General features: G+C 35.0%; 7 protein-coding genes across 14 annotated transcripts; 4 read left to right on the top strand and 3 right to left on the bottom strand.

Moving 5' to 3' along the window:
- Positions 1-30: 30 nt before the first annotated feature.
- LOC9314313 (thylakoid lumenal 17.9 kDa protein, chloroplastic) lies at positions 31-895 on the bottom strand. 2 transcript variants are annotated; one of them, XR_002331797.1, is made up of 3 exons: positions 561-895; positions 367-451; positions 31-283 (listed from the first exon to the last, which is right to left on the bottom strand). XR_002331797.1 is itself a non-coding variant. In XM_002876436.2 (2 exons), the coding sequence occupies exons 1-2, from the start codon at positions 615-617 to the stop codon at positions 169-171; spliced, it is 366 nt and encodes a 121-aa protein (XP_002876482.1). In that variant the 5' UTR covers positions 618-895; the 3' UTR covers positions 31-168. The 2 variants fall into 2 exon arrangements, 1 of the variants encoding a protein (XP_002876482.1); XM_002876436.2 differs by having other exon boundaries at positions 367-895.
- Positions 896-2100: 1205 nt separating this feature from the next.
- On the top strand, positions 2101-4882 carry LOC110228220 (F-box protein At4g22280-like). Its single transcript, XM_021024895.1, has 3 exons — positions 2101-3389; positions 3603-3743; positions 3816-4882. Exons 1-3 carry the CDS (start codon positions 2547-2549, stop codon positions 4101-4103), a joined length of 1272 nt encoding a protein of 423 aa, XP_020880554.1. The 5' UTR covers positions 2101-2546; the 3' UTR covers positions 4104-4882.
- A 4514-nt stretch (positions 4883-9396) lies between these two features.
- On the top strand, positions 9397-10520 carry LOC9314312 (transcription factor PAR2). Its single transcript, XM_021024955.1, has one exon. It carries the CDS (start codon positions 9921-9923, stop codon positions 10272-10274), a length of 354 nt encoding a protein of 117 aa, XP_020880614.1. The 5' UTR covers positions 9397-9920; the 3' UTR covers positions 10275-10520.
- Positions 10521-10840: 320 nt separating this feature from the next.
- LOC9314311 (peroxisomal and mitochondrial division factor 1) lies at positions 10841-12480 on the top strand. Of its 4 annotated transcripts, none has more exons than XM_021024915.1 (2): positions 10841-10947; positions 11160-12480. In XM_021024915.1, exon 2 carries the CDS (start codon positions 11168-11170, stop codon positions 12143-12145), a length of 978 nt encoding a protein of 325 aa, XP_020880574.1. In that variant the 5' UTR covers positions 10841-10947; positions 11160-11167; the 3' UTR covers positions 12146-12480. The 4 variants fall into 4 exon arrangements, with proteins under 4 accessions (XP_020880574.1, XP_020880575.1, XP_020880576.1 ...); XM_021024916.1 differs by having other exon boundaries at positions 10848-10947; positions 11157-12480; XM_021024917.1 differs by lacking the exon at positions 10841-10947 and adding an exon at positions 10972-10996.
- A 269-nt stretch (positions 12481-12749) lies between these two features.
- On the top strand, positions 12750-14516 carry LOC9312550. Its single transcript, XM_002878196.2, has 5 exons — positions 12750-13597; positions 13721-13798; positions 13890-13963; positions 14052-14159; positions 14282-14516. The coding sequence occupies exons 1-5, from the start codon at positions 12958-12960 to the stop codon at positions 14396-14398; spliced, it is 1017 nt and encodes a 338-aa protein (XP_002878242.1). The 5' UTR covers positions 12750-12957; the 3' UTR covers positions 14399-14516.
- A 1245-nt stretch (positions 14517-15761) lies between these two features.
- LOC110228215 (putative F-box protein At3g58820) lies at positions 15762-17970 on the bottom strand. Of its 3 annotated transcripts, none has more exons than XM_021024888.1 (5): positions 17761-17970; positions 17303-17476; positions 16554-17179; positions 16258-16398; positions 15762-16173 (listed from the first exon to the last, which is right to left on the bottom strand). In XM_021024888.1, the coding sequence occupies exons 2-5, from the start codon at positions 17469-17471 to the stop codon at positions 15868-15870; spliced, it is 1242 nt and encodes a 413-aa protein (XP_020880547.1). In that variant the 5' UTR covers positions 17472-17476; positions 17761-17970; the 3' UTR covers positions 15762-15867. The 3 variants fall into 3 exon arrangements, with proteins under 3 accessions (XP_020880547.1, XP_020880548.1, XP_020880546.1); XM_021024889.1 differs by having other exon boundaries at positions 16554-17170; XM_021024887.1 differs by having other exon boundaries at positions 15763-16173; positions 16554-17476; positions 17761-17969.
- Positions 17971-18225: 255 nt separating this feature from the next.
- On the bottom strand, positions 18226-20158 carry LOC9312549 (metal tolerance protein A2). 2 transcript variants are annotated; one of them, XM_021024894.1, is made up of 3 exons: positions 20091-20158; positions 19666-19725; positions 18226-19553 (listed from the first exon to the last, which is right to left on the bottom strand). In XM_021024894.1, the coding sequence occupies exons 2-3, from the start codon at positions 19708-19710 to the stop codon at positions 18414-18416; spliced, it is 1185 nt and encodes a 394-aa protein (XP_020880553.1). In that variant the 5' UTR covers positions 19711-19725; positions 20091-20158; the 3' UTR covers positions 18226-18413. The 2 variants fall into 2 exon arrangements, with proteins under 2 accessions (XP_020880553.1, XP_020880552.1); XM_021024893.1 differs by lacking the exon at positions 20091-20158 and having other exon boundaries at positions 19655-20065.
- Positions 20159-21401: the final 1243 nt, after the last annotated feature.

Here is a 21401-nt window from a genome sequence, read left to right as displayed (position 1 = left end):
GGGGTTAGCACAAGTCTTAATACATAATAATTAGATTGTCAAAAGTTCCTGCGTAAGTAAAGATAGAGTTTTAACATCTAATATCTTGGAAAGACCCTCTCACCTTATAGCAACAATAAAAAAGCATAACGTTTTTTTTAAATGTGCTTAATAGCAACAATCAAAGACCTAAATGGGATCCTGTGCATCGGTTTCACGGATCGTCAATGGAAATGAGAAGGAAGATGAGGTCGGATTCGTCGATACACAACCTGGGTTCGTGGAAGGGCAAGGTCTAATTTTGCTACACAAATGATAAAAAAGGAAAAGTAATCAAGATTAGATTTGTTTTGGAGATCAAGAATTAGACTGAGAAGAGGAACAAACCCATTGAGAAGACCAATCTGCACAAACTTGGATTGGGTACTGAAAGGAGTGGTGAGTGGCTGAGAAGAGGAGAAAGAAGGAATGGCTAAGGCAGGGGAAGAGGATGTAAGAGATAGAGCAATAGCAAACGAGATTAGTTTTGGTAAGAGAGAGATTGAAGGAGAAGAAGAAGAAGAAGAGAGTTTCAAGCCTACATGGTTCTCGATCTGCTTTTGCTTCACATCTTCTCCAATTGTGGTCTCATGGCTCATGGCTCACTGGATTCACCACCGTAAACTGAGCTCTATGACCGATCCACTCTCGCAAATCTAGGGATTTCAATTTGGTTTACTCATTTTCACATGATCACTAAACCAAGCGGTTGGTACGGGCATTCAACATTTCTTTCTAGGCCTGCAGTAATAATCTGAACCGAACCAAACCGAGAGATAAAAGGTTTCCGGTTTGGTTTCAGTTAAGAGAGTTGGACCGATCAGAAGCTTTCTAAGTCGAGTTTGGTTATCCCCTCGGTTCAGTTCGATTCATCATATCCTCCGGTCGGATTACAAAACAATTAATGAGACAATCAACAAAAATCATCATTAATGTTTAAAATAATTCTTGAACGTGTATTATAGAATTTTGACGATATATTATTTTCATGTAACTAATTCCATATTTACTTTCATTTTTATTTATTTATTTTTATTTATATATTATTTAATTATTTTTATTTACTTTCATTTTTATTTATAGCAAATTTTCTAATTAACATAAAAAATTTATGTTATTAGCATTAGAATAGTGTTCTTCTATTATAAACAGATCCCACATACATCATATACTAACAAAATTAGAAATATTTAAATTTTATAAAAATTTTAAAGTATTTATAATATTTAAATTCCATAAAAAGAATTTATAAAATTAATAATATTTAAACTCTATAAAATTAAAAATATAAATATTATGGAAACCATTTATAAGCAAACTTTAAATTGAATAACAAAACATAAATCATATGGGAACCATATGTCCTTTAAACAAAGTATTTTTCGGAAAAAAAAAAAGATTTAATTTCACGGGACGGGTTAGGGTCGATATTAATACGGGAGGGTATACCATAGGTGAAATGCTAGAATTAACAACTAAAATACAAGTATACAATCATAAATACTATACAAAACAAATAATATCAACAAAACAACTACAATTTAAAATTTAAACTTTTTAGTTACAAAAATATCAATCCGCGGCGGGGTAAAATCTAGTTTTATTACAAACCAAATACGATCAATCATAAGATTATAAAAAAAAGACAAAAACAAAAAAAGATTTAGATAAACCAAAATTTTTTTTAATCAAATAAATATAACACAAATAATCAAATTATTAAAAAAAATACAAACAAAAATTTATTTAACCCGCGGGTCATATCCTAGTAGTATAACAAACGCCCTTTTTTTTTATGATTTAGCATAACGCTGAAAAAGGCAAATACAAAAGAAAAAAGTCATCGAGTTAAGACTACATTTATTAGACCATCATTAATGGTAGTCTCTTAGGAAGATCCTAGAAAAAAATCTTAGCTTAAAATAAATAAAAATAAAGCAAATATCTTAAAATTGTTAAGAATGTCTCTTAGCTAAGAGACATTTGGTGGGTTAAAAAGTGTTTCTTAGCTAAATGTCCATCATCTAATGCTAAGAGCCAATATTAAGAGACTACCAATAATGTTGCTCTTAGTGCTTTTTTAGTTGATTTTGGTTCGGTTTGATCTACTGGGTTTGAATAGGTTTCCAAACCCAAACCAGACTAGAGCAGAAAACCCTAAAAATTTCTTTGCTTGCCTCGTCGAAACAGTTACATGAAAAACCCCGTTTGGCGGCCTCCTTCAGCTGTAATTTGGAATTTGGATGTTCTAACAAAACTCTTCACAACTCCTTTTGCTTGCATATTCATTCCTCTTCCTTGACGTCTGAAGCAAGTAATTTACTTTTTCTCCTCAAATCGTCTCTTTTTTTAGGGGTTTCATTTCCTGGTTTAGTTTTCAACGAGACCTTATATGTATTCGGTGATTATCTACTTTTGTGGTTGATAATGCTGGAGATCTAGCCGCTGAAAACTATATTCGGATTAACCACGCCTTGAAAGTTTTTCTAGGGTTTTAGGGTTCTAGGTTTAGGTTTTAGCAAAAAAAGATGGATAGGATCAACGGTCTACCAGATGAGATTGTTTGCTGCATTCTATCTTGCCTTCCGATTAAAGAGGCTGCTCTAACATCTGTTCTCTCGAAGAGATGGCGTAATCTATTTGCCTTGAGCCCGAATCTTCATTTAGATTACCATGGAGTGGGTACCGGACAAAGTTTCGTCGATTTTGTGGATAGAGTACTGGATGTGTCAGGCAATTTTCCCCGAAGGAAAATCTCAATAAAGTGTCCAAAGAGTATCGACTCGGCTCATGTCATCCGTTGGATGAATAATGTACTGAAACATGATGTCTTGGATCTTGATATAGACATAATCTCTGGGATTTTAATGCCTCGCGAGGTGTTCGCTTGCAAGACAATCGTTGAACTGAAACTTGCAAGTGGATTTGAGGCTAACATTCCTGATGATGCTTTTCTTCCATCACTTAAGACTCTTTCTCTTGATTCGATTTGGTTGTATAGTGGTCATGATGATTGTGCTTTGGGAAAGCTACTCTCTGCTTGCCCTGTGCTTGAGGAATTAACCATTCTTGGTCCAAACTGGCAAAATCGACAATGCTGTTTCACCGTGTCCTCTTTGACCCTTAAGAGACTTACTATTAAGTGTACTGGTCGTATTGCATCTTGGGACTTGACTTTTGATACTCCGAATCTAGCCTACTTAGAATACTCTGATTTAGTTCCACGAGAGTATCCAATTATGAATCTTGAATCCCTTGTTGAAGCTAAGATTGATCTTGGTTCACCTTCTGGTTATAGCAATCCATTGAATCTAATTAAGGGGTTAAGTAATGTTGAGATCTTGGAGTTATCATCTACTCGTATTTTCAAGGTAAAGAATGATCTCTTCTTTTTATCTTTCTCATGCAAGTTACGAGTACATAAAAGAGATATGAAGAGAAAATTTAGGGAGCCTTGTTTCGCTTCCCGAGGATAAGAATCGAAATCTTGATACATATAAAGATGTTTCTTGAGGTTTTTGGATCCATAGATTGCAGAGTGTTGATGACTATATATTGACTAGTTGATTTTTATTTTGTTTCAGGTGTTCAGGTATTCCGATGAAGCAATCCCAGTGTTCATAAACCTGTTAAGTTTATCTATTACAACTGCTTCACGATCCGGTTTGAAATTTCTTCCATCTCTTCTTGAAAAATCTCCAAAACTAGAGACACTCGTCATCAAGGTATAGCCGAAACCCCTGAAGCTTATTTATCGGCCAAACTCAAATCTCTAATCTTTTTCCCTCTTGTTTCAGGGTCCATTTCACTTTAATGAATTTGAATTTGTTTGCGGGTGTTTGTTGGGAGACTCTTGTCTATCGTCATGTTCTGTCAAAGTCTTGAAGATAGCAGAGTATCGAGGAACAATCGGAGAGTTAAAGCAAATGAGACATTTCCTAGAGAAACTGTCGTGTCTTGAACTTGTCAAAGTTGGTGCGTATGCAATAACCGAGAAAGAAAAGTCTCGATTCACCAGATACCTGCTAAGGGCTCCTATATCTTCCAAGTGCAAGATACAGATCAAGTGTTATGAGGAAACTTAAGTAATGCTTCAAAAACAAACATTTGTTTGTTCTCTCCTAGTTGAATCATTGAACTCTCTTTGGATATGACTCGGTTTGGTTATAATATCTCTGTTTTCTAGTGTTTGAGCATGAATCAGAATATTAAAAGCTAGGTTTTCTAGTATGTCAAAAAATGTACTGATACCAAATTTGGGTTTTATCGCTCGGAACAAATACATATCGCATCTTCAACCTCTGTTAGTACAAAATATCGCCGACAGAAACTGTTGTGTTTAAAAAAAGATTGTTTTGTTTCTGCGATGGACAAACAACTTTGTAGCCATACTTACCTGGTGACAGATAGGATGAGAATATGCGATCATTGCACATGCACATGATGATGATCTTTATGATGAAATCACTTATGATGTTAATGATATTCTCATGGCAGATCCGACGCATGTGGGCTGTGGCAGTGGAAGCCCATGTCACGAGCATCACTTTGTTTTCTTCTTCCTGATTCAATTAAAAACAAAATCTGGACTATACACTTAAATCTATTCTACATCAAAGAAAAGCATATTTAATGTTCTTATATACGCATAATGTAATGTGTGTAGACCTTTCGTAGAATTTGCTTTTGTTTTGTTTTGTTTATGTGAGCTAATACAGCAACAATTAACATCTGAAGAACGAATACATCCGAACACGTTCTCTTTTGGGAATTAGTGATTTGCGTCTTTGAAGTGTCTAACAAAACCTGGTCCTCAACTTTTCCGTTATTAAAAAACAAATTATTTTCTGAAATAATGTCATTACTCAAGTTCCATTAGGACACTTCAAATCCTATAACCAGATCATTTGAGCGTTTTGTACCAAGATCTTTGATTTTCTTTACCGAAAGGCGCAAGCTAAGAGTTCAAAATGTAATTTTATGAAAGAAATACTCTTTCTGTTCTTAGAAAAATGATATTTTGAGGTTTACAACTAATTAAGAAAAAATCATTTTTTATAATTTTTTTATTGTTTTATTATTAGTTTAATAATATTAATCTCACTTCTCTCCTTTCTCTATTGGTCACAAATAAAAATAGTAATGATGATATTACAAAACATCAATCTTTGTGAAACAAAAAATAAACCCAAAACATCAAATATCTAAGAACAGAGAGAATATTGATGATAAGATCAAAATAAATGTTATTGATGATAAACAATTGACAAAAGATACAGTAAGAAACTACAAACAAAATATTACACCAGTTTTGCATTGGAGCTTATAAGATGATATACGATTCATGTTCGAAGAAAAAAAAGTGATTTTTTTTTTTTTTTAAGTGAAAAAATTCGATTACAGACAAAAGTATGATGCAGAAGGGACCCACACCCATGTAACCATTGTCCCAAAAGATCAACCGTCATATTGGGTCTACTTGGTTGGCCCATATTTCCTCAACCACAAAATGAGAAGACAAATAATCTGCAACTAATAAAACCATAACATATCACTAGTCTTTGTCCTCTTCATCTTTTTTTCTTTTTTTCTTTTTTTCCTTTTCTTTATTTCCCTCAAAAATGACCAATTACCTCATCTCTCAACACCATTTCTTGTTTTAACTTTTAACAACGCACATTAACTAACCCCTTTGATGTGACTATTAATTTAGATGACCAAAAAATATTTATGGAAAACATAAATAAGGTTGCGGTTGAATAATGATTAACCAATGCGAATAGAAGAAGAAGGCTGGCTATATAAGATCTTTTTGGGGTCGATTATTATTGCAACTTTGCAAGTTTGTGTAATTGTGTATAGTATATTTATATATTTATATAATATTAACCCACCACCAATATATAAATATTAGAATTGGCGTAAGTGTCAGGTTGGTCGATGGTGATAGAAACCAATACTGATAATCTCAATCCCAATAAACCAACCCCCTCTCCGTTCCCTCCTTGGAAACATCACCTACCCTCTATTTTTCTCTCTTATACTAGTATGATTAGTAATTGTTACTAATTTATTATTTCCTAGAATATAAATGTTCTAAAGTTTTCACATATTTCTTTTTTTCTAAAAAATTGATTTTCTAGAGATTTCACATATTTTTAAAAATAACTATTGCTTAATTATTTATTTTTAGGGAAATTGTTAAAAATACCTCTTTTGGTGTGCCTCTTTTCAAATGTCCCTTTTAGATGTTCATTTTCAAAAATATGCCTTTTTAAATCTAAAATTTTTATAAAGTTTTATTATGTTTATAAGGTACTTATGGATTGTAACTACTACTTGAAGACTCGATCCAAGTATTTATAAAGTTTTATAAGGTGTTTTTAAAGGTTTTACAAGTTATTTTAAAGGATTTTTAAGGTTTTTCAAAGGTTTTACAAGATATTTTAAAGGTTTTTAAAGGTATTTAAAATGCATTTATAAGGTATTTATAAAGTATTTATAAGATTTTAGATACATAGAAATGTAGTTTGTGTATATTTTAATAATGTTACATACATATTTGGGTAAATCTTATATTTTTAAGAGCATTTTTTATAAGGTTTTAAAGAAGGAGCATTTTTGAAAAGTGGCATTGAAAAAGGAGCATTTTTGTAAAAGCCCCTTTTTTTATTAAACATTTTTAAATAAACTATGAACCAATAGTAATCTGAAACAGTTAATCATTACGTCTTGAAATATACGATTTATTAATATCAATTAACTAAAAATAAAGAAAAAACCTAAAAAATCAATCTTTGTGGAACAAACCCAAAACACTAAAACATCAAACTTCTAGGAACATAAGGAGTATATTAAGAAACAATCATTATTTAATTATTTGTCAATTGTTTTTTTAGTACTACTAAATATGTTTTAATAACTTTGAACCAATAGAATTAGAAAACAGTTAATCATTACGTCTTGAAGTTTACGATATGTTAATTTTATTTAATAAAAAATTAAACAAACCTCAAAAATTAAACTTTGTGAAACAAATTAAATCTTTAGAACATCAAATATCTAGGAACAGAGGGAGTAATATAATTATAATTCTTTAGATTTATGATGATGTGGGAAGGAACTTCTTAAGTAACTAGTATAATTAGTTAGTAAATACGAAGTGGTATTACTAAGTATATCCATAGAACAAGAACAACAACAAAATAAGTAGTTAAAATTAGGCCTGGGCAAAAAAACCGTACCCGAGTACCCGAACCGAAACCGACCCGAAAAAACCGGTTCGGGGCGGGTACGGGTATTAGCTATTTACCCTATTGGATCTTGTATTGTCGTACCCGTGGGTATAGGGTAAAACCCGATCCAAACCCGATACCCGAACGGGTACCCGATTACCCGAAATTACATATACTTATACATATAAAACTTTTTATATATGTAATATTTGAGCTAAATACATTTATATCTAAATATCCGAGAATAATTACCAAAAATTAAATGCACTTATATTTAAATATTTAAGATAAAATATATTTATACGCGAGATGCTTGTAAATTTTTTAAATATTTGGACAAAATTCCGGTTATTCGGATAAATTTTTGGGTGAAACTTGGATATTATAGTAAAAATGCGGATAAAATTCGGATATTAGGATAAAATTTCAGATAAAATTCGGGTATTTGGTAAAATTTTGGGTATTTGGGTATAAAATACCCGAACCCGATGGGTACCCGATTTTTTTGGGTATTTAGCGGTTCTAAAAATCTAAACCCGAACCGACCCGAACCCGATTAGATCCGAACCGAAACCGAACCGATATTTTAGATTTACCCTATTGGGTCCTAAACTCCTCTATCCGAAAGACCCGTACCCGATCGGGTTTTACCCGAACCCGACCCGCATACCTGAATGCCCAGCCCTAGTTAAAATATAGTCTTGTGTTGAAAAAAGAGAGGATGATGAACCCGAGTGAATTGTGTAAAGATTAATGCCGACATGAGGACGACTTTTCTCTTTCTCTTTCTTTTTTTTGTATTATTTCTCTATAATAAATACTCTTTTCTGTTTAATGAAATTTGATGTTGTGAGTTTTGCATATAAATTAAGAAAAATTAGCTTTTCTATTTTTTATTATTATTTTATTTGTTTAATAATATTAATTGTATTTCTTTCTTCTCTCTATTGGTTACAAATAATAATAATAATAATAATATTAACATAAAACATTAATTTTTGTGAAAAAAGAAAAAAATCCACAACATCAATTTTTATGGAACAGAAAGATTACTTTCTTGGAAATTCTTGGAAACAGTGAAAAATAAGGGAGTTGACAAAAGATTTAGGGATAGAATAGTTGGGAAAAGAAAAGGTAGGTTCCATAAAAGATGTCACGTGGCTCCCATGCGAGATGGAAAATCATGTGGATCTTCTTCTGTGCAACGACTGCAACTAGTTTAAGTAGATCATCATAGTACCACCACCACCACTTCACTACCTACAACTACAAGGCTACAACTGTATCTCTCTCTCTCTCTATTAATTCATTCTCTCCCTATTATACAGAGAGAGATTGTGTGTGTGTGTGGAAGTAAGAAAGAGAGGCACATGGGAGCTAATTTAGATAGATGGAGAAACTCATGTGAGCACATGTGCTTTCCTTTTCTCTTTTCCTTTTTTGCGGAGCTTTTGTGGCTCCCATCTCCTCGTCTCCCATGCACCTGTCGCAGGTGATTCCTCTCCTTCTTTCTTATCACGTGCGAGAGATTGATGAGCGTGTGGGATTAGCTCTTTACTTTGACTCATTAGTAACTGGATTAAGTCAAGCTGTGCTCAAGTTTGAAACTTGGAATGTCATGTAAGTATGTAACCTAATAAGATAACGGATATAGTATTAATTAGAGTACACATCATCAAATCAGTAAGGGAAAAATATGATTGATTGTTTTTTTAATCTCACATTCTAAGGTACATACATCATCTTATATCTTCATATACAATTTTAAAATTCGTTTGATGCAAATATATACAATGGATTATATAAGAATGGTCAAGCTAACTCTCATACATCTTCATTCATTTTTAGTTTGAAATCTGGATAAAGAGCATGTATTACATTCGTCGTATATATGCATAATTAAGTTACTATAAGATATAAAAAAATAAGTAGTTTATCTATAAGTTATAAGGTGATGAAATATTGATTCAAACCCATCATCACTGTATCCAAAAAGAATACAAAAAACAAAGACCCACAAGTCAAAGTCTGGATTAAGTTAAAACACATGTCGACAATTCTATTATTACTAAACTAAGCATGTTACAAATTTGTTAATGGCACGCATTTTCAATCTGTATTAAACTTTTCTGATGGATTTATTTTTTTAAAGACAAATAAAGATCCAATCTATCTATCTGTCAGGACCTCAGGGAGATCCACTTGAGTATAGTGACGTCTCCACTAGACCACACAACATAGCGCGTGACTATCACGATCCAAAGTCTCTCTAATAATAACCAACAAAACAAACAATCCAACACATAATTCGAAACACACAAGAACAAAATAAAAAATAAAAAATCACAACTGGACCCAGCTTTGATGGCATACCGGCATTACCCAATTCCCAAAATTATAGCCAAACCTCAGACCTAAATCTGAATCAAACAAAACCAAAATCCACAACTAAAACATAGTACTAAACTAAAGTATAATAAACCAAACACACTAAGACTCAGCTCATAATCAATCGATTAGGGGAAAACAAGAGTAAACCAAAGTAAAACGAACCGGAATGGTTTTAACCGGTCCTACTTCAATCTACTAGTAATTCCCATCACTCATATAAATACACACAGATCTCTTTACTCCTTTTCTTCCAACACATCCTCTCTCCCTCCGTCAATGGAGAAAACCCTAGCCACTTCCCATACCAAACGCTCTTCTCCGTCTCCATCTACCGCCGTGAACACAACCTCCACCGGTTTCAACCGCAGAACCAGACAGAGACTGTCCGATACAACGGCGAGTGTAAGTGAGACTGACGTAGAAGATGAAGACGATGAAGAAGAAGGAGTGGATGAGAAGATCGAGGCACTTCAGACAATAGTTCCCGGAGGAACAGCACTTGGTGTCGACGCACTGTTTGAAGAGACAGCTAGTTACATTTTGGCTCTGCAATGTCAGATCAATGCCATTAAACTTCTTACTGCATTCCTTGAGCGTGGTGACAAAGAAGATATGAAGTTTGGAGGTTGAAGATTGAACAAACAATTTGAATTCTGAAAATCAGAAAAAAAAAGAAAAAAAAAAACAATTTGGAATTCTCTCTGTTTTTTCATTTATTTTCACCTTATATTATTTCTTTTTATTGTGGCTTAGTTCGGGTTTATGATTTAGTTTTTTTTTCTTTCTTTATCTTAATGTGTTTTTATTCCAAAATATTACGAGAAAATGAAAAAGATCTCCACAATGTTTTCCTTTGATATTTCAAATTATATAACTTTCCGTGCTCTAGCCATTAGATTGATAAAGTACATCTCGATAAAATGAAAATAATTAATTATTTCTTTATCTTATAAGATTTATAGTTACCAATAAGATTGTCAAAAAAGAAAAAAACATATAAAATCGTGAAACAAGGAAGCCAAAAATAGAACTCATCAAACAAAGAATAAACGAATATATAATAATAAGTTAATAACTCTGCAAACGACTGTGGCAGAGTTGGGCCTGATGGAGCTTCCAATAGCCCTTAAGGCCCATATAGCAGAGATCACTGAAAATGATGCTCGCCAAGTGGATTTGCTTTAAAACCACGTGGGTATTCAGGACCGCCCAATTTCTCAACGCCATATGTTGTCACTCCCTATAAACCCTAAAAATCGAATCTTTAACCGATTAGCCGATCCCTCCACCGGAAAATCAGAAGGTAAACCTCAAGAGAATTCTCTTCATATCTTTTTTATTCGTTATACCAGGTTTGTTCCGATAAAGGAAATGTCATGTTTGGTCGCTGGGAAAAAGTCAGAGTGACTGATTCTGCACTAAAGCATCAAACTTTACGGGATATTGAATTTTTTACATTTTGTTGAGTTATTCATATTACTGCGTCTTAATTCTGTGTTGAATTTTCTCTAGCAGCAGCGTAAATGGCGGATGAGGTGGTAATCCACGGCGATGTTGAAAATCGTGCGGCAAAGGGGATCTCTGACTACGATCAAGGCGGTGGAAAGACGACGGAACTGGAAAGGAAGATTGCTGAGATGGAGAACAAGAGTCAGGAGCTTACGAAGGAGAATCGTGAATTGAAGGAGAGGTTAGAGAGGCTTACGGGAGAAATTGAAGAGATGAAAGGTGTAGAAGCGGAGATGAATCAGAGATTCGGAGAAATGGAGAAAGAGATCGAGGAATATGAGGAAGAGAAGAAGGCTTTGGAATCTGTTTCTACGAGAGCTGTGGAGCTTGAAACTGAGGTGTCGAATCTTCAGGACGATCTGATCACTTCTTTGAACGGCGTGGATAAGACGGCGGAAGAAGTGGCGGAGCTGAAGAAAGCCTTGGCGGAGAAAGGAGAGAAGCTGGAGGGGTATGAGAAGGAAGCTGAGGGTTTAAGGAAAGATAGAGCTGAGGTTGAGAAGAGGGTTAGAGATTTGGAAAGGAAGATTGGGGTTTTGGAAGTGAGGGAAATGGAGGAGAAGAGTAAGAAACTTAGATTAGAAGAGGAGATGAGGGAGCTAGCGGATGAGAAACAGAGAGAGATTGACGAATTGCAGAAGACAGTCGGTGCTTTGAATCTGGAATTGGTGAAGAATGTAGAGGAATTGGCGAAACGGAAGTCTGAGAAGAAGCTGACGGAGGAAGCTTTGAGTGTAACTCAAAAAAGAGAGAAGGAGATGGAGTTAGAGAAGGAAGATTTGCTGAAGAAGGTTGAGGAAGGTAATAAGACTGTTTTTGGGTTGAATGAGAGAACCATGAAGCCTAGTAATGGAGTCAGAGACACAAATGGTAGTGACCAAAAAGGTTCCATGGAAGCAGAGTTTCAGTGGCCAGTGGTTGCTGCTGGATCAGTTGGAGCTGCTGGTTTGGTTGCAGCGACCTTGTTCGTCTGCTATTCTAAGCTAAGGTGATTTTGATGAATATGTAGTGAAAGAATAACTGATGACCAAGATTGGTTTCTGCAATGGAATTATATAGGTTGTCGGTTTGGATTTGAGTTTGTGATGTTTGTTGGTTGTTGGCTATCATGTTTTTGTTGATGACATCAGCTTTTATTATGCCACACATTTGGTAACTGTTCTTCATCACTTCTACTTTGTCTTAAGATTGATTTCAGGAATGGATTTATACAGGTTTGCCACAAATTTCTTTGGGTTTGGATTTGAGTTTGTTATGTTTGTTGGTTGTTTGGCTATCATGGTTTTGTTGATGGGAACAGATATAAACTTGAGCTTATATTATGCCACAAATGCTTGTCTTCTATTTACTGGATTTAGAAGAGAAACATGTTTCTAATAGATTTGCTTGGCCAGTGTGGTTATTTATCGCAAGTCCATGAGTACTAACTTTACATTAGAAACTGTTTTAAAAATGCTTCTTTGAAGAGCATATCAAGGGTCTGTTTAAGACAAGAGGAACACATGAGCAAAACATACAATTTGACTTCTCAATCTTGAAATTCATTTGGACAAGTTTTGTTCATTTGGACAAGGAGTGTAGAATAGTTGTGTCTTGTTAAGGTTAATTAGCATTGACTACTGTCCGTTTATATTTTTGGAAATCAAAGCGTGTGGAAGAAAAAGAGTCATCTCTTTCGTTTTCTAAAACAACTCCAAGAAATCTGGAAATTCTCGATAAACACAACTTACAACTAATTTTAAGGGTCAAATAAAAGTAAAATAACAATAGTATTATAAAGAAGGCTGAGACGCAGACCACATCGATGGCTGCCTCCACTAGCTTCTACTACCCAATCCCCAAAAGTTTCCTTCTTTCCCCTCCCCGTCACAAACGAAACCCTAATCTCATCTCCTGCTCCACCAAACCCATTTGCTCTCCTCCTCCTTCGTCTTCTCTGCAAACGACAACAACCCATCGAAGCCAAAAGCAGAATCTGCGTCTACCCACGTTTGAAGATTCGTTTCTTCTTTACCAATTCAGCTCTCCGACCGAAGACCCAGGATTTTCTAACCGGATCCCTGAACAATTCGACGGAGAGCCACGCGAATTGGTGTTGCCGAGAGTAGAAGACAACAACAAGGGGTTGGCGATTTCGTCGAACATGTGGTGGGCAGATCTGAAAGCGGCTCTTGGGCAACGAATCAATGTTGAGGGTATCGTTTCTTCGGTCTCTGTTGTTGTTAAAGATCGTCAATTGGTTCTTCCGCATGTTTCTGTGAAAGATTTAAGATACATTGATTGGGGAGAGCTGAAGAGAAAGGGTTTCAAAGGTGTAGTGTTTGACAAAGATAATACTCTTACGGCTCCTTATTCTCTAGCGATTTGGCCACCACTCCGGCCTTCTATTGAGCGGTGTAAAGCCGTGTTTGGCCATGACATCGCCGTGTTTAGCAATTCCGCTGGTAAAATTTGGATAAAGTTTGGGGTTTTTTGTTTGTTTGGTTGTGGACCTTGTGGTTGTAGTTTCTGGGTGATGAAGATGCTGACTTTTTTTTTTTTTACTTTCGGGTCTGGTGAAATATCAGGGCTTACGGAATATGATCATGATGATTCGAAAGCTAAAGCATTGGAGGCTGAGATAGGAATTAGAGTGTTGAGGCATAGTAAGTGACTTGATCTACTGTGATTCTTCTCTTAGTTTTTTAGCATTGTAACTGATAACTGATAAGGACTGTTTTTGATTCATGATTTTAGGAGTGAAGAAGCCTGCAGGAACTGCTGAAGAGGTCGAGAAACACTTTGGCTGCGCGTCTTCGGAGCTTATCATGGTAATTTTATGATGAATGTTGGGGATGAAACTGGTAACTTGATTTTTGGTCGATAAGATGTTTATGTGTTTAAGTGTTTGTGGGGCAGGTGGGTGATCGACCTTTCACAGATATCGTTTACGGGAACAGAAACGGATTTCTAACAGTATTAACCGAGCCTTTGAGTCGAGCTGAGGAGCCTTTCATTGTTAGACAGGTTGGTTTTTTCTCCTCTTCCTTTATAGTACACTTTGGTTTTCTGCATCTCACTTTTAGCTTTTCAAAAACGAAAAACGTTGTATAGTATTAGCTGAATTGAGTTATTTCACTTATTTGCAGGTGAGGAGATTAGAGTTGGCCTTGTTGAAACGTTGGTTGAGAAAAGGTTTGAAGCCTGTGGATCATAGTTTGGTATCAGATGTAACACAGTTTGTTAAAGTTCCATCAGATTTGTAAGAACGATTCTCAGTTTGCTAAATCAACAACTTTGTTTCTTGTTTTTTTTTTGTGTAATGGAAATTTTGACTTTGGGTTTTGGCCAAATGCATCAAGATGAGAAATGCCATTTTTGATATCGTACTTGTATTTTTGTACCCGCAAGATCTTCACATCAGGGGTCTTCAAATTAAAAGCACATTTACGCATAGAGCCATAGAATTAGAGGTATGGAAACAAACATAAATGTGATGTTTCGGAAAAAAGTTACATAATATATATATATATATATATATATTATATTTTTTTTTGCTATTAAATCTGTTAAGTCTTGTGGAAGCCCCCTTGGCCCATTGGTTGACCAAGGGTTGATTAATGCTTCTACACCAAAAGGTCTGGGGTTCGAGTCCCAGGTATTGCGATTTATTAACAAATTTGCAGATTAATGGAGGCAAGTGTGCAAGAGATCTCCAGCGATGTACAATTATAGCCGTTCGCCAGGATTCTACGCAGAGAAGGAAGTGTCGCCAGGTCGTGGATCATTGAAGGTATTCATCAAGATTACGAAGAAGGAAGTGTAGTCTGTCGTGAATCTAGTAAGGGTCGGAAGGAATTGTCAGTTGTAGAATCGTCTATGTAACAGTTCTCATAATTTGCAATTAATAATAAATCTAGACGACAAAAAAAAAAAAAAAATCTGTTAAGTCTTTCTATATTGACCTTAAGATGATTAGGTATATTAGCTTATTAGCCACGTCAAGAAGTAAAGACGTCAACAAAGAACAACTCAGCAAATCGTGGCGAAAGTATCAAATGATGTAAGCCATCGATAGTAGATTACTAGAAAAATTCGGAAAAAAAAAAAGAAGAAAGTTCAATAGTTTTGCAATTGGTTTGGTTTGGGCTGAAACGGTTTTCAAGCCAATTAAACAAATAAACCGGAATGAATTTCCATGGGACCTTTTTGCAAAACTTTGAGCAAGTTTTGTTTTTTGCAGTCCACTTCCAGGGCCGTGTCTATGAGGAGAAAAAAAGGCAAATGTTTTAGGCCCCTCAATATTAAGTAAAATTTTGGGGCCCCCAAATTTTAAATAATAATTGATACGTTAATAGAATATATATTTTTAATGCTATTTTTCTTAAAAATTTTGAATTTTTGTTTAATATATTAAAAACATTGATATTCCTCTTTATTAATAAGAATATAATATTTTGAATTTTATTATTTTTATCTATAAAAATCATATTAATTAAAAAATAGATTATGAAAATAGTGTAAAATTATACACTCATAGTAAATGGTACAAAATGTTATATTCATAGATTAAAAAAATATTTTTAATTATATCTATTTTATTAAAAAATAAAATGTTTAAATTTAGTTATAAATTATAACACATTTTAATACAAAAATGTATTAAACGTTTTTTTTTTTGCCTTAGGCCACCAAAACTCTTGGCACGGCCCTGGCCACTTCCTTAAAGTTTTGCTCAAAGGAGTTCGACGTTGCAACTCGATAACTTGTTGTATTCTTCCATCATCTGCATGATACATTTAGACACTTCAGGGACTCTGAGCTCTGTAGGATCATTCTCTTCAACATAGATGTTCATCTCCTTCAGACACGGAAAATAGACCAAGAAATGCTTTATCATTGTCATCTCTTTCATTGTTCCTCTAAACCCTCGAATCTCTAACATTTTTACTGGACAAGATGTCAGCGAACGACCTTTGTCCTCCCTAGAAATGCAGTCACAAGCATCCCCGCATTTATCTGTGACATGGTGCAAGAGACCCTGAAAGCATAAAGAAGACAATAAGAGATTCAAAGTATGAACTCTATCTTTGTACAAAGTTTGGAAAATGAGTTGTTTATATACCTTAATGACTAGAGTTTCTAAATGTGGACAGTTCCTTAGAAGAACCGGCATTGCCTGCCAACCTCGTTCCTTGTTACTCTTAATAGCTAATGATTTGAGGTTTTTGAACACCGGCATCGATTCACAACATCGCGAAAGCACCTGAAAGCAACTAAATAATTTGCAATTACATGTTTCAAAACTAGACCAGTTGTGCTCCAGAAGTTGAGACGAAGTCATGTTTACCTTCTTTTATTTCCTCGATACTAGTTGAATAAAAATATTCCAAGAGAGAGTAAAAAAAATAGAAAACTAACCTCGAGAGTACCAGGAGACAAGTAAAGATTTGTAACATTTTGTAAGCCAAGAAAGAGTTTCCACACATTGCTATATCTGAGAGCAACGTCTTGGTCGAACCAATGATATTCATCTGGTTCTCTAGCTCGCTGGATATGTAGTAACAAGATGATTCGAGCATCAAATAAGTTTTTCATATTAACTACTGGGTAGTCCTTCGCAACAAAACCAGTGTACTTAAAGTAAATGAGACTCGGTGTATCAAATGATAAAGTGCTAGAACAATAAATGTCATATATTGTGAGGGTCTTGAGGCTTGCACTTGATATGTTCACACCCTGATCATTCGAGATTACATCAAACAGGGATAATTCCTCAAGCGCAGGCAAAGCATGAAGAAGAATCTCAAAGTTATCAATCCGAGCTGAGTTAATAGTGAGAGTTTTAAGCATCGGTAAGAAAATGCTTCCAGCCACCCAACCAATATCAATTCCACCGTCTAACTTCAGGCTAACTAATGTGCTGCTCTGGAAACATTTTGGAGGCAGCAGATAATGATCATCTCCCTCTGAATCCAAAATGATTAATAGATCAAGGTCCAAAACACCACGCGCCAACACATTACTTATCCAACCATCTACACGAACTGAAACAACCTCAGTTAAACACTTGATGGAGCATTTCTTAATGGGAGAATCACCCTGCAAAGCCAAAATTCTATCCACAAAATCCATGAAGCTCTGTATAATTTCGGGCCTATCCCGCTTACCCTCTTCAGGATGGAGAAAGACAGAGTCATCAATGTAGAGATAAGGGACAAATGCAAGGAGATTGCGCCACCTCTTGGAGAGAAGAGAAGTCAAAGCAGCCTCCTTTGTGGTAAGGAAGGACAATATATGACAAAGAAGCTCGTTTGGTAGACTGCTAACACGATCCATCTCCTCTGCACGAAAGAAGAGGTAATATATTATTAAGTAGACAAATCTCAAAGCTTTCTATTAAAACATCATGGATACATAAATAGCAAACAGTTCCCACTGGGCAGGATCTATAAACAGAGGAAATTTTGACAGTAAGGTAAAAATGGAGTAACTGGATGCCATCGGGAATCTAAATAGGATAATTCAAACATGAATTTGTAACTACGCAAATTGGAATCCACAAATGAAGCTAAGAACCCACAAAGGAGAATAATAATTATTAGAAGCAGTAGAAATCAGCACCTACCCCAAAATTAAGAGATTTCAGTGAATGCGTCCAGTGAGAAGAGAGAGAGTGAGAGTTGGGAGATGGGAGTACTTAGTAGCTGATTTCTATGGCATTACAAGCGAAGAAATGAAGAGATGCAAAATACCCAGAGAAAGGCAGAGAGGGGAAAGTCCCAGACTTCTAATTCGACAAAGGCATCGGAGAGGAGAAGAGAAGCCGTAAAAACTAAAAAGCATTAGACCAACCAGTGCTAGTGTTGGTTCTATTTTATCCGGTTTTCTAAATATCATTGGTTTAATTCGGTAAACAAACCAGGATTGCTTAACTTTGGGCTGATAACGTATGCAAGAACAAGTCAGGCCCAAGTAGAAGCCCTGTGGGCAAATTGGTGATGTACGTGAGAAACTGAGAATCAAACAAAACAGGGCATTGTTCTTCTTCTTGAACGTAACGTGTTTAAAATTAAAATTGAAGAGAAGCATGTAGACCCTTAAATAGTTTGGGTATTAAAGAATTGGAAATGGCAGATACAAACAACAACAAATTTATATAGGATATGATACATACGTTGGGGAAAAAACACTTTTGTACACAAGACAAACATTGAACCATATTAACAAAATGGTCAAACAAAGTAGATGATAATGCAAAAAACACTTTGTCACGTCGCTTCATTGGCGCTCGATCTGAATAGTCACATGACTTATGTTGTGTTCCCTCTTGATGTAATCAATAATCTTGTCCAAAACCATATCTGCCTCTGCCTCAGGTCTGATTTTAACATGACATGCCAACAAAAGTTTGCCAACGGTAATTGCCCAAATGTGAAGCTCATGAACAGCCACCACTTCTTCTATCTCACACACTCCCTTTTCAAGCATTGTCGCGTCGATCTCTCGTGGTGTTGACTCCATTAAAACCTCTAGAATGTTCCTGAGCATCTCAATTGTCGTCCCCAACACAATCACAGAGAAAACCAATGTGCATATCAAATCAAGGATCTTCCACTCCGGTTTATACCATATGATTGCTCCTCCTATCATCACTCCTACGCTCTGTATCGAATCTCCCAGCACGTGAAGATAAGCCCCTTGAATATTTACATTCCGCTGCTTCTTTTGCTCGATTAAGACCTCGGATAGATGTGATTCATCATGCCTCTGGCCATGATGATGCTCGGTTGCGGCAATTCCATGGTCATGATCATGACTATGACCGTGACCATGGTCATGACTATGACTATGACCACCATGACCATGGTCATGACCTAACAGAATAGCCATTGCAATGTTCACAAGTAAGCCAACTGCAGAGACAGCAAACATAAGAGATCCCTCAACTTCGCCACTACCGTTGTTAAGTCTAACAATGGCTTCATAAACCAAGATACCAGCAAGAAGCCAAATCATTTGAATGGAGACAAGAGCACCAAGAATCTCTATTCTGAAAAACCCATAAGATTGCTGCGGGTTTGCCTTCCATCCCGAAGCCCAGAGCGAGAACAAAGATATGGCAAAGGCTGCAACATCAGATAACAGATGAGCTGCATCAGTGAGAATGGCGAGACTATTGGCCTTGATTCCTCCAACGACTTCTACAACTATGAAAATGGCACAGAGAACAACAGCTATTAATAGCTTTCTCATTGATGCTGCACGTTCTTGAGCTTCTATTGAACTGGTCTTGGCATCTGAGAATCCGCAAGGCGCTTCTCCACATGTCTTCTTGATGCCCACCAAGCTTGTTTCTCCTGATGAAACTTCTCCACAAATCTGAACCATGTGTTCATGCTCATGAATATGGTCTTCCCTCTGAAAAAAGAAAAGAGAACAGAACAACTCCTTGCAATCAAAAACGCATCAAAAGAGAGATATAAGGACGCAAAATCAGGACAAGGTGAAGAAAGACGAACATGTAAGATACCTTTGTTGTAAGAGAGAGATCGAGATGTAATTTGGGTGTAATCATACCATTCTAGGCAACCTTTTATATATAAAATCCCAAAACCAAAAGTCATACGCAATATTGGAAAATTGAGAGGGAACAAAAAGAAATAGAGAAAGTCATGATCCATGCCTCCCATCTAGTCACTCTTTCTCAAAACTATATATTATATATTACGTTGGCAATCCATCTGGACACTCTATTGACTATATCAAACCTTTCTTTATTTTGTAAATTTTATGACTATATTACACTTTTAATTAAAATCTCTTGGACAAGTTTCAGGGAAAAAAAAGAGAGTGGCAAATCGAAACGAGGATCAGTGAAGCAGATTCTAAGCAAAAAAGAAAAACAATTCACGTTTTGCTTTTACGATTCTCTTTTTCAATTTCTACTTCGTTTACCTTTACATGGCGAGAGAGAGACGGCTGAGGAGAAGTCAGAGGATCTAGTTTCCGGCGACGATGGTGGAGGAAAAAACCAATCAGGAAAAAACCAATAAAAAGAACAAATTTTTCAGCCCATAAGAAACTAACAAGCCCATGAAAAAGGGCTTTCCATTAATCAGGTCAATTTCTACTCTTTTTTAGTCTCTCTTTTTTTTTAATTAGATATTAATAGACTAGAAAAACGGATTTGATTTTTTTCTTTTTTTTGAAAAGAAATTTAGATATTAAATTTATAAAATAATGTGAAAACTAATCGGATTTTGGATCCTACCTTATGAATTAGTCACTTGGTCGTTATTCCACAAATTCAACTTGTTTTTCGCATTGTTTTGTAGATTTAATATTTAAAGTTTCTAATTTTTTTTAAAAAAGTTTTAAAATTTCGAAGCTTTTTTCTTACGGTTTTAAACTAGCCGGATTTTGGATCCTACCTTATGACCTAGTCATTTGGTCATTAGCCGATTCCACAAATCCAACTTGTTTTTCGCATCTTTTTGTAGGTTTAATATTTAAAGTTTCTTTTAAAATTTTGAGGTTTTTTTTTACGGTTTTAAAGTTTTTGAAATTTAAAATATTAAATTTACAAAATAATATGAAAACTAACCGGATTTTGGATCTTGCCTTATGACCTAGTCATTTGGTCGTTAGCCGATTTCACAAATCCAACTTGTTTTTCGCATCGTTTTGTAGATTTAGTATTTAAAGTTTCTTTTAAAATTTTGAGGTTCTTTTTTACGGTTTTAAAGTTTTTGAAATTTGAAATATTAAATTTACAAAATAATGTGAAAACTAACCGGATTTGGATCATGCCTTATGACCTAATCATTTGGTCGTTAGCCGATTCCACAAATCCAACTTATTTTTCGCATCGTTTTGTAGATTTAATATTTAAGTTTCTAAGTTGTTTTTAAAAAAAAAGTTTTCAATTTTGAGGTTCATTTTTACGGTTTTAAAGTTTTTGAAATTTGAAATATTAAATTTACAAAATAATGAGAAAACTAACCGGATTTTGGATCCTGCCTTATGACCTAGTCATTTGGTCGTTAGCCGATTCCACAAATCCAACTTGTTTTTCGCATTGTTTTGTAGATTTATTATTTAAAGTTTCTATTTTTTAATAAAAAAGTTTTAAAATTTTGAGGTTTTTTCTTACAATTTAAAGTTTTTGAAATTTAAAATATAAAATTTACACAATAATGTGAAAACTAACCGGATTTTGGATCCTGCCTTATGATCTAGTCATTTGGTCGTTAGCCGAGTCCACAA

Source organism: Arabidopsis lyrata, assembly GCF_000004255.2.
Source record: "Arabidopsis lyrata subsp. lyrata unplaced genomic scaffold ARALYscaffold_5, whole genome shotgun sequence".
NCBI classification, from domain to species: domain Eukaryota; kingdom Viridiplantae; phylum Streptophyta; class Magnoliopsida; order Brassicales; family Brassicaceae; genus Arabidopsis; species Arabidopsis lyrata.
This window is presented reverse-complemented; position numbering and strand designations above follow the sequence as displayed.

What these genes read in the sequence shown, in the direction of transcription:
- LOC9314313 (XM_002876436.2), bottom strand. Translation starts at nt 617, where the DNA reads ATGAGCCATGAGACCACAATTGGAGAAGATGTGAAGCAAAAGCAGATC. An exon ending in CAGATTGGTCTTCTCAATGG is followed by an intron (nt 284 to 366) that starts GTTTGTTCCTCT and finishes TCATTTGTGTAG; the next exon opens with CAAAATTAGACCTTGCCCTT.
- LOC110228220 (XM_021024895.1), top strand. Translation starts at nt 2,547, where the DNA reads ATGGATAGGATCAACGGTCTACCAGATGAGATTGTTTGCTGCATTCTA. An exon ending in CATCTACTCGTATTTTCAAG is followed by an intron (nt 3,390 to 3,602) that starts GTAAAGAATGAT and finishes ATTTTGTTTCAG; the next exon opens with GTGTTCAGGTATTCCGATGA. An exon ending in TAGAGACACTCGTCATCAAG is followed by an intron (nt 3,744 to 3,815) that starts GTATAGCCGAAA and finishes CTCTTGTTTCAG; the next exon opens with GGTCCATTTCACTTTAATGA.
- LOC9314312 (XM_021024955.1), top strand. Translation starts at nt 9,921, where the DNA reads ATGGAGAAAACCCTAGCCACTTCCCATACCAAACGCTCTTCTCCGTCT.
- LOC9314311 (XM_021024915.1), top strand. Translation starts at nt 11,168, where the DNA reads ATGGCGGATGAGGTGGTAATCCACGGCGATGTTGAAAATCGTGCGGCA.
- LOC9312550 (XM_002878196.2), top strand. Translation starts at nt 12,958, where the DNA reads ATGGCTGCCTCCACTAGCTTCTACTACCCAATCCCCAAAAGTTTCCTT. An exon ending in CGTCTTCGGAGCTTATCATG is followed by an intron (nt 13,964 to 14,051) that starts GTAATTTTATGA and finishes TTTGTGGGGCAG; the next exon opens with GTGGGTGATCGACCTTTCAC. An exon ending in AGCCTTTCATTGTTAGACAG is followed by an intron (nt 14,160 to 14,281) that starts GTTGGTTTTTTC and finishes ACTTATTTGCAG; the next exon opens with GTGAGGAGATTAGAGTTGGC.
- LOC110228215 (XM_021024887.1), bottom strand. Translation starts at nt 17,471, where the DNA reads ATGGATCGTGTTAGCAGTCTACCAAACGAGCTTCTTTGTCATATATTG. An exon ending in TGTCTCCTGGTACTCTCGAG is followed by an intron (nt 16,399 to 16,553) that starts GTTAGTTTTCTA and finishes AGTTGCTTTCAG; the next exon opens with GTGCTTTCGCGATGTTGTGA. An exon ending in TAGAAACTCTAGTCATTAAG is followed by an intron (nt 16,174 to 16,257) that starts GTATATAAACAA and finishes TTATGCTTTCAG; the next exon opens with GGTCTCTTGCACCATGTCAC.
- LOC9312549 (XM_021024893.1), bottom strand. Translation starts at nt 19,825, where the DNA reads ATGGGAGGCATGGATCATGACTTTCTCTATTTCTTTTTGTTCCCTCTC. An exon ending in ACAACAAAGGTATCTTACAT is followed by an intron (nt 19,554 to 19,654) that starts GTTCGTCTTTCT and finishes TTCTTTTTTCAG; the next exon opens with AGGGAAGACCATATTCATGA.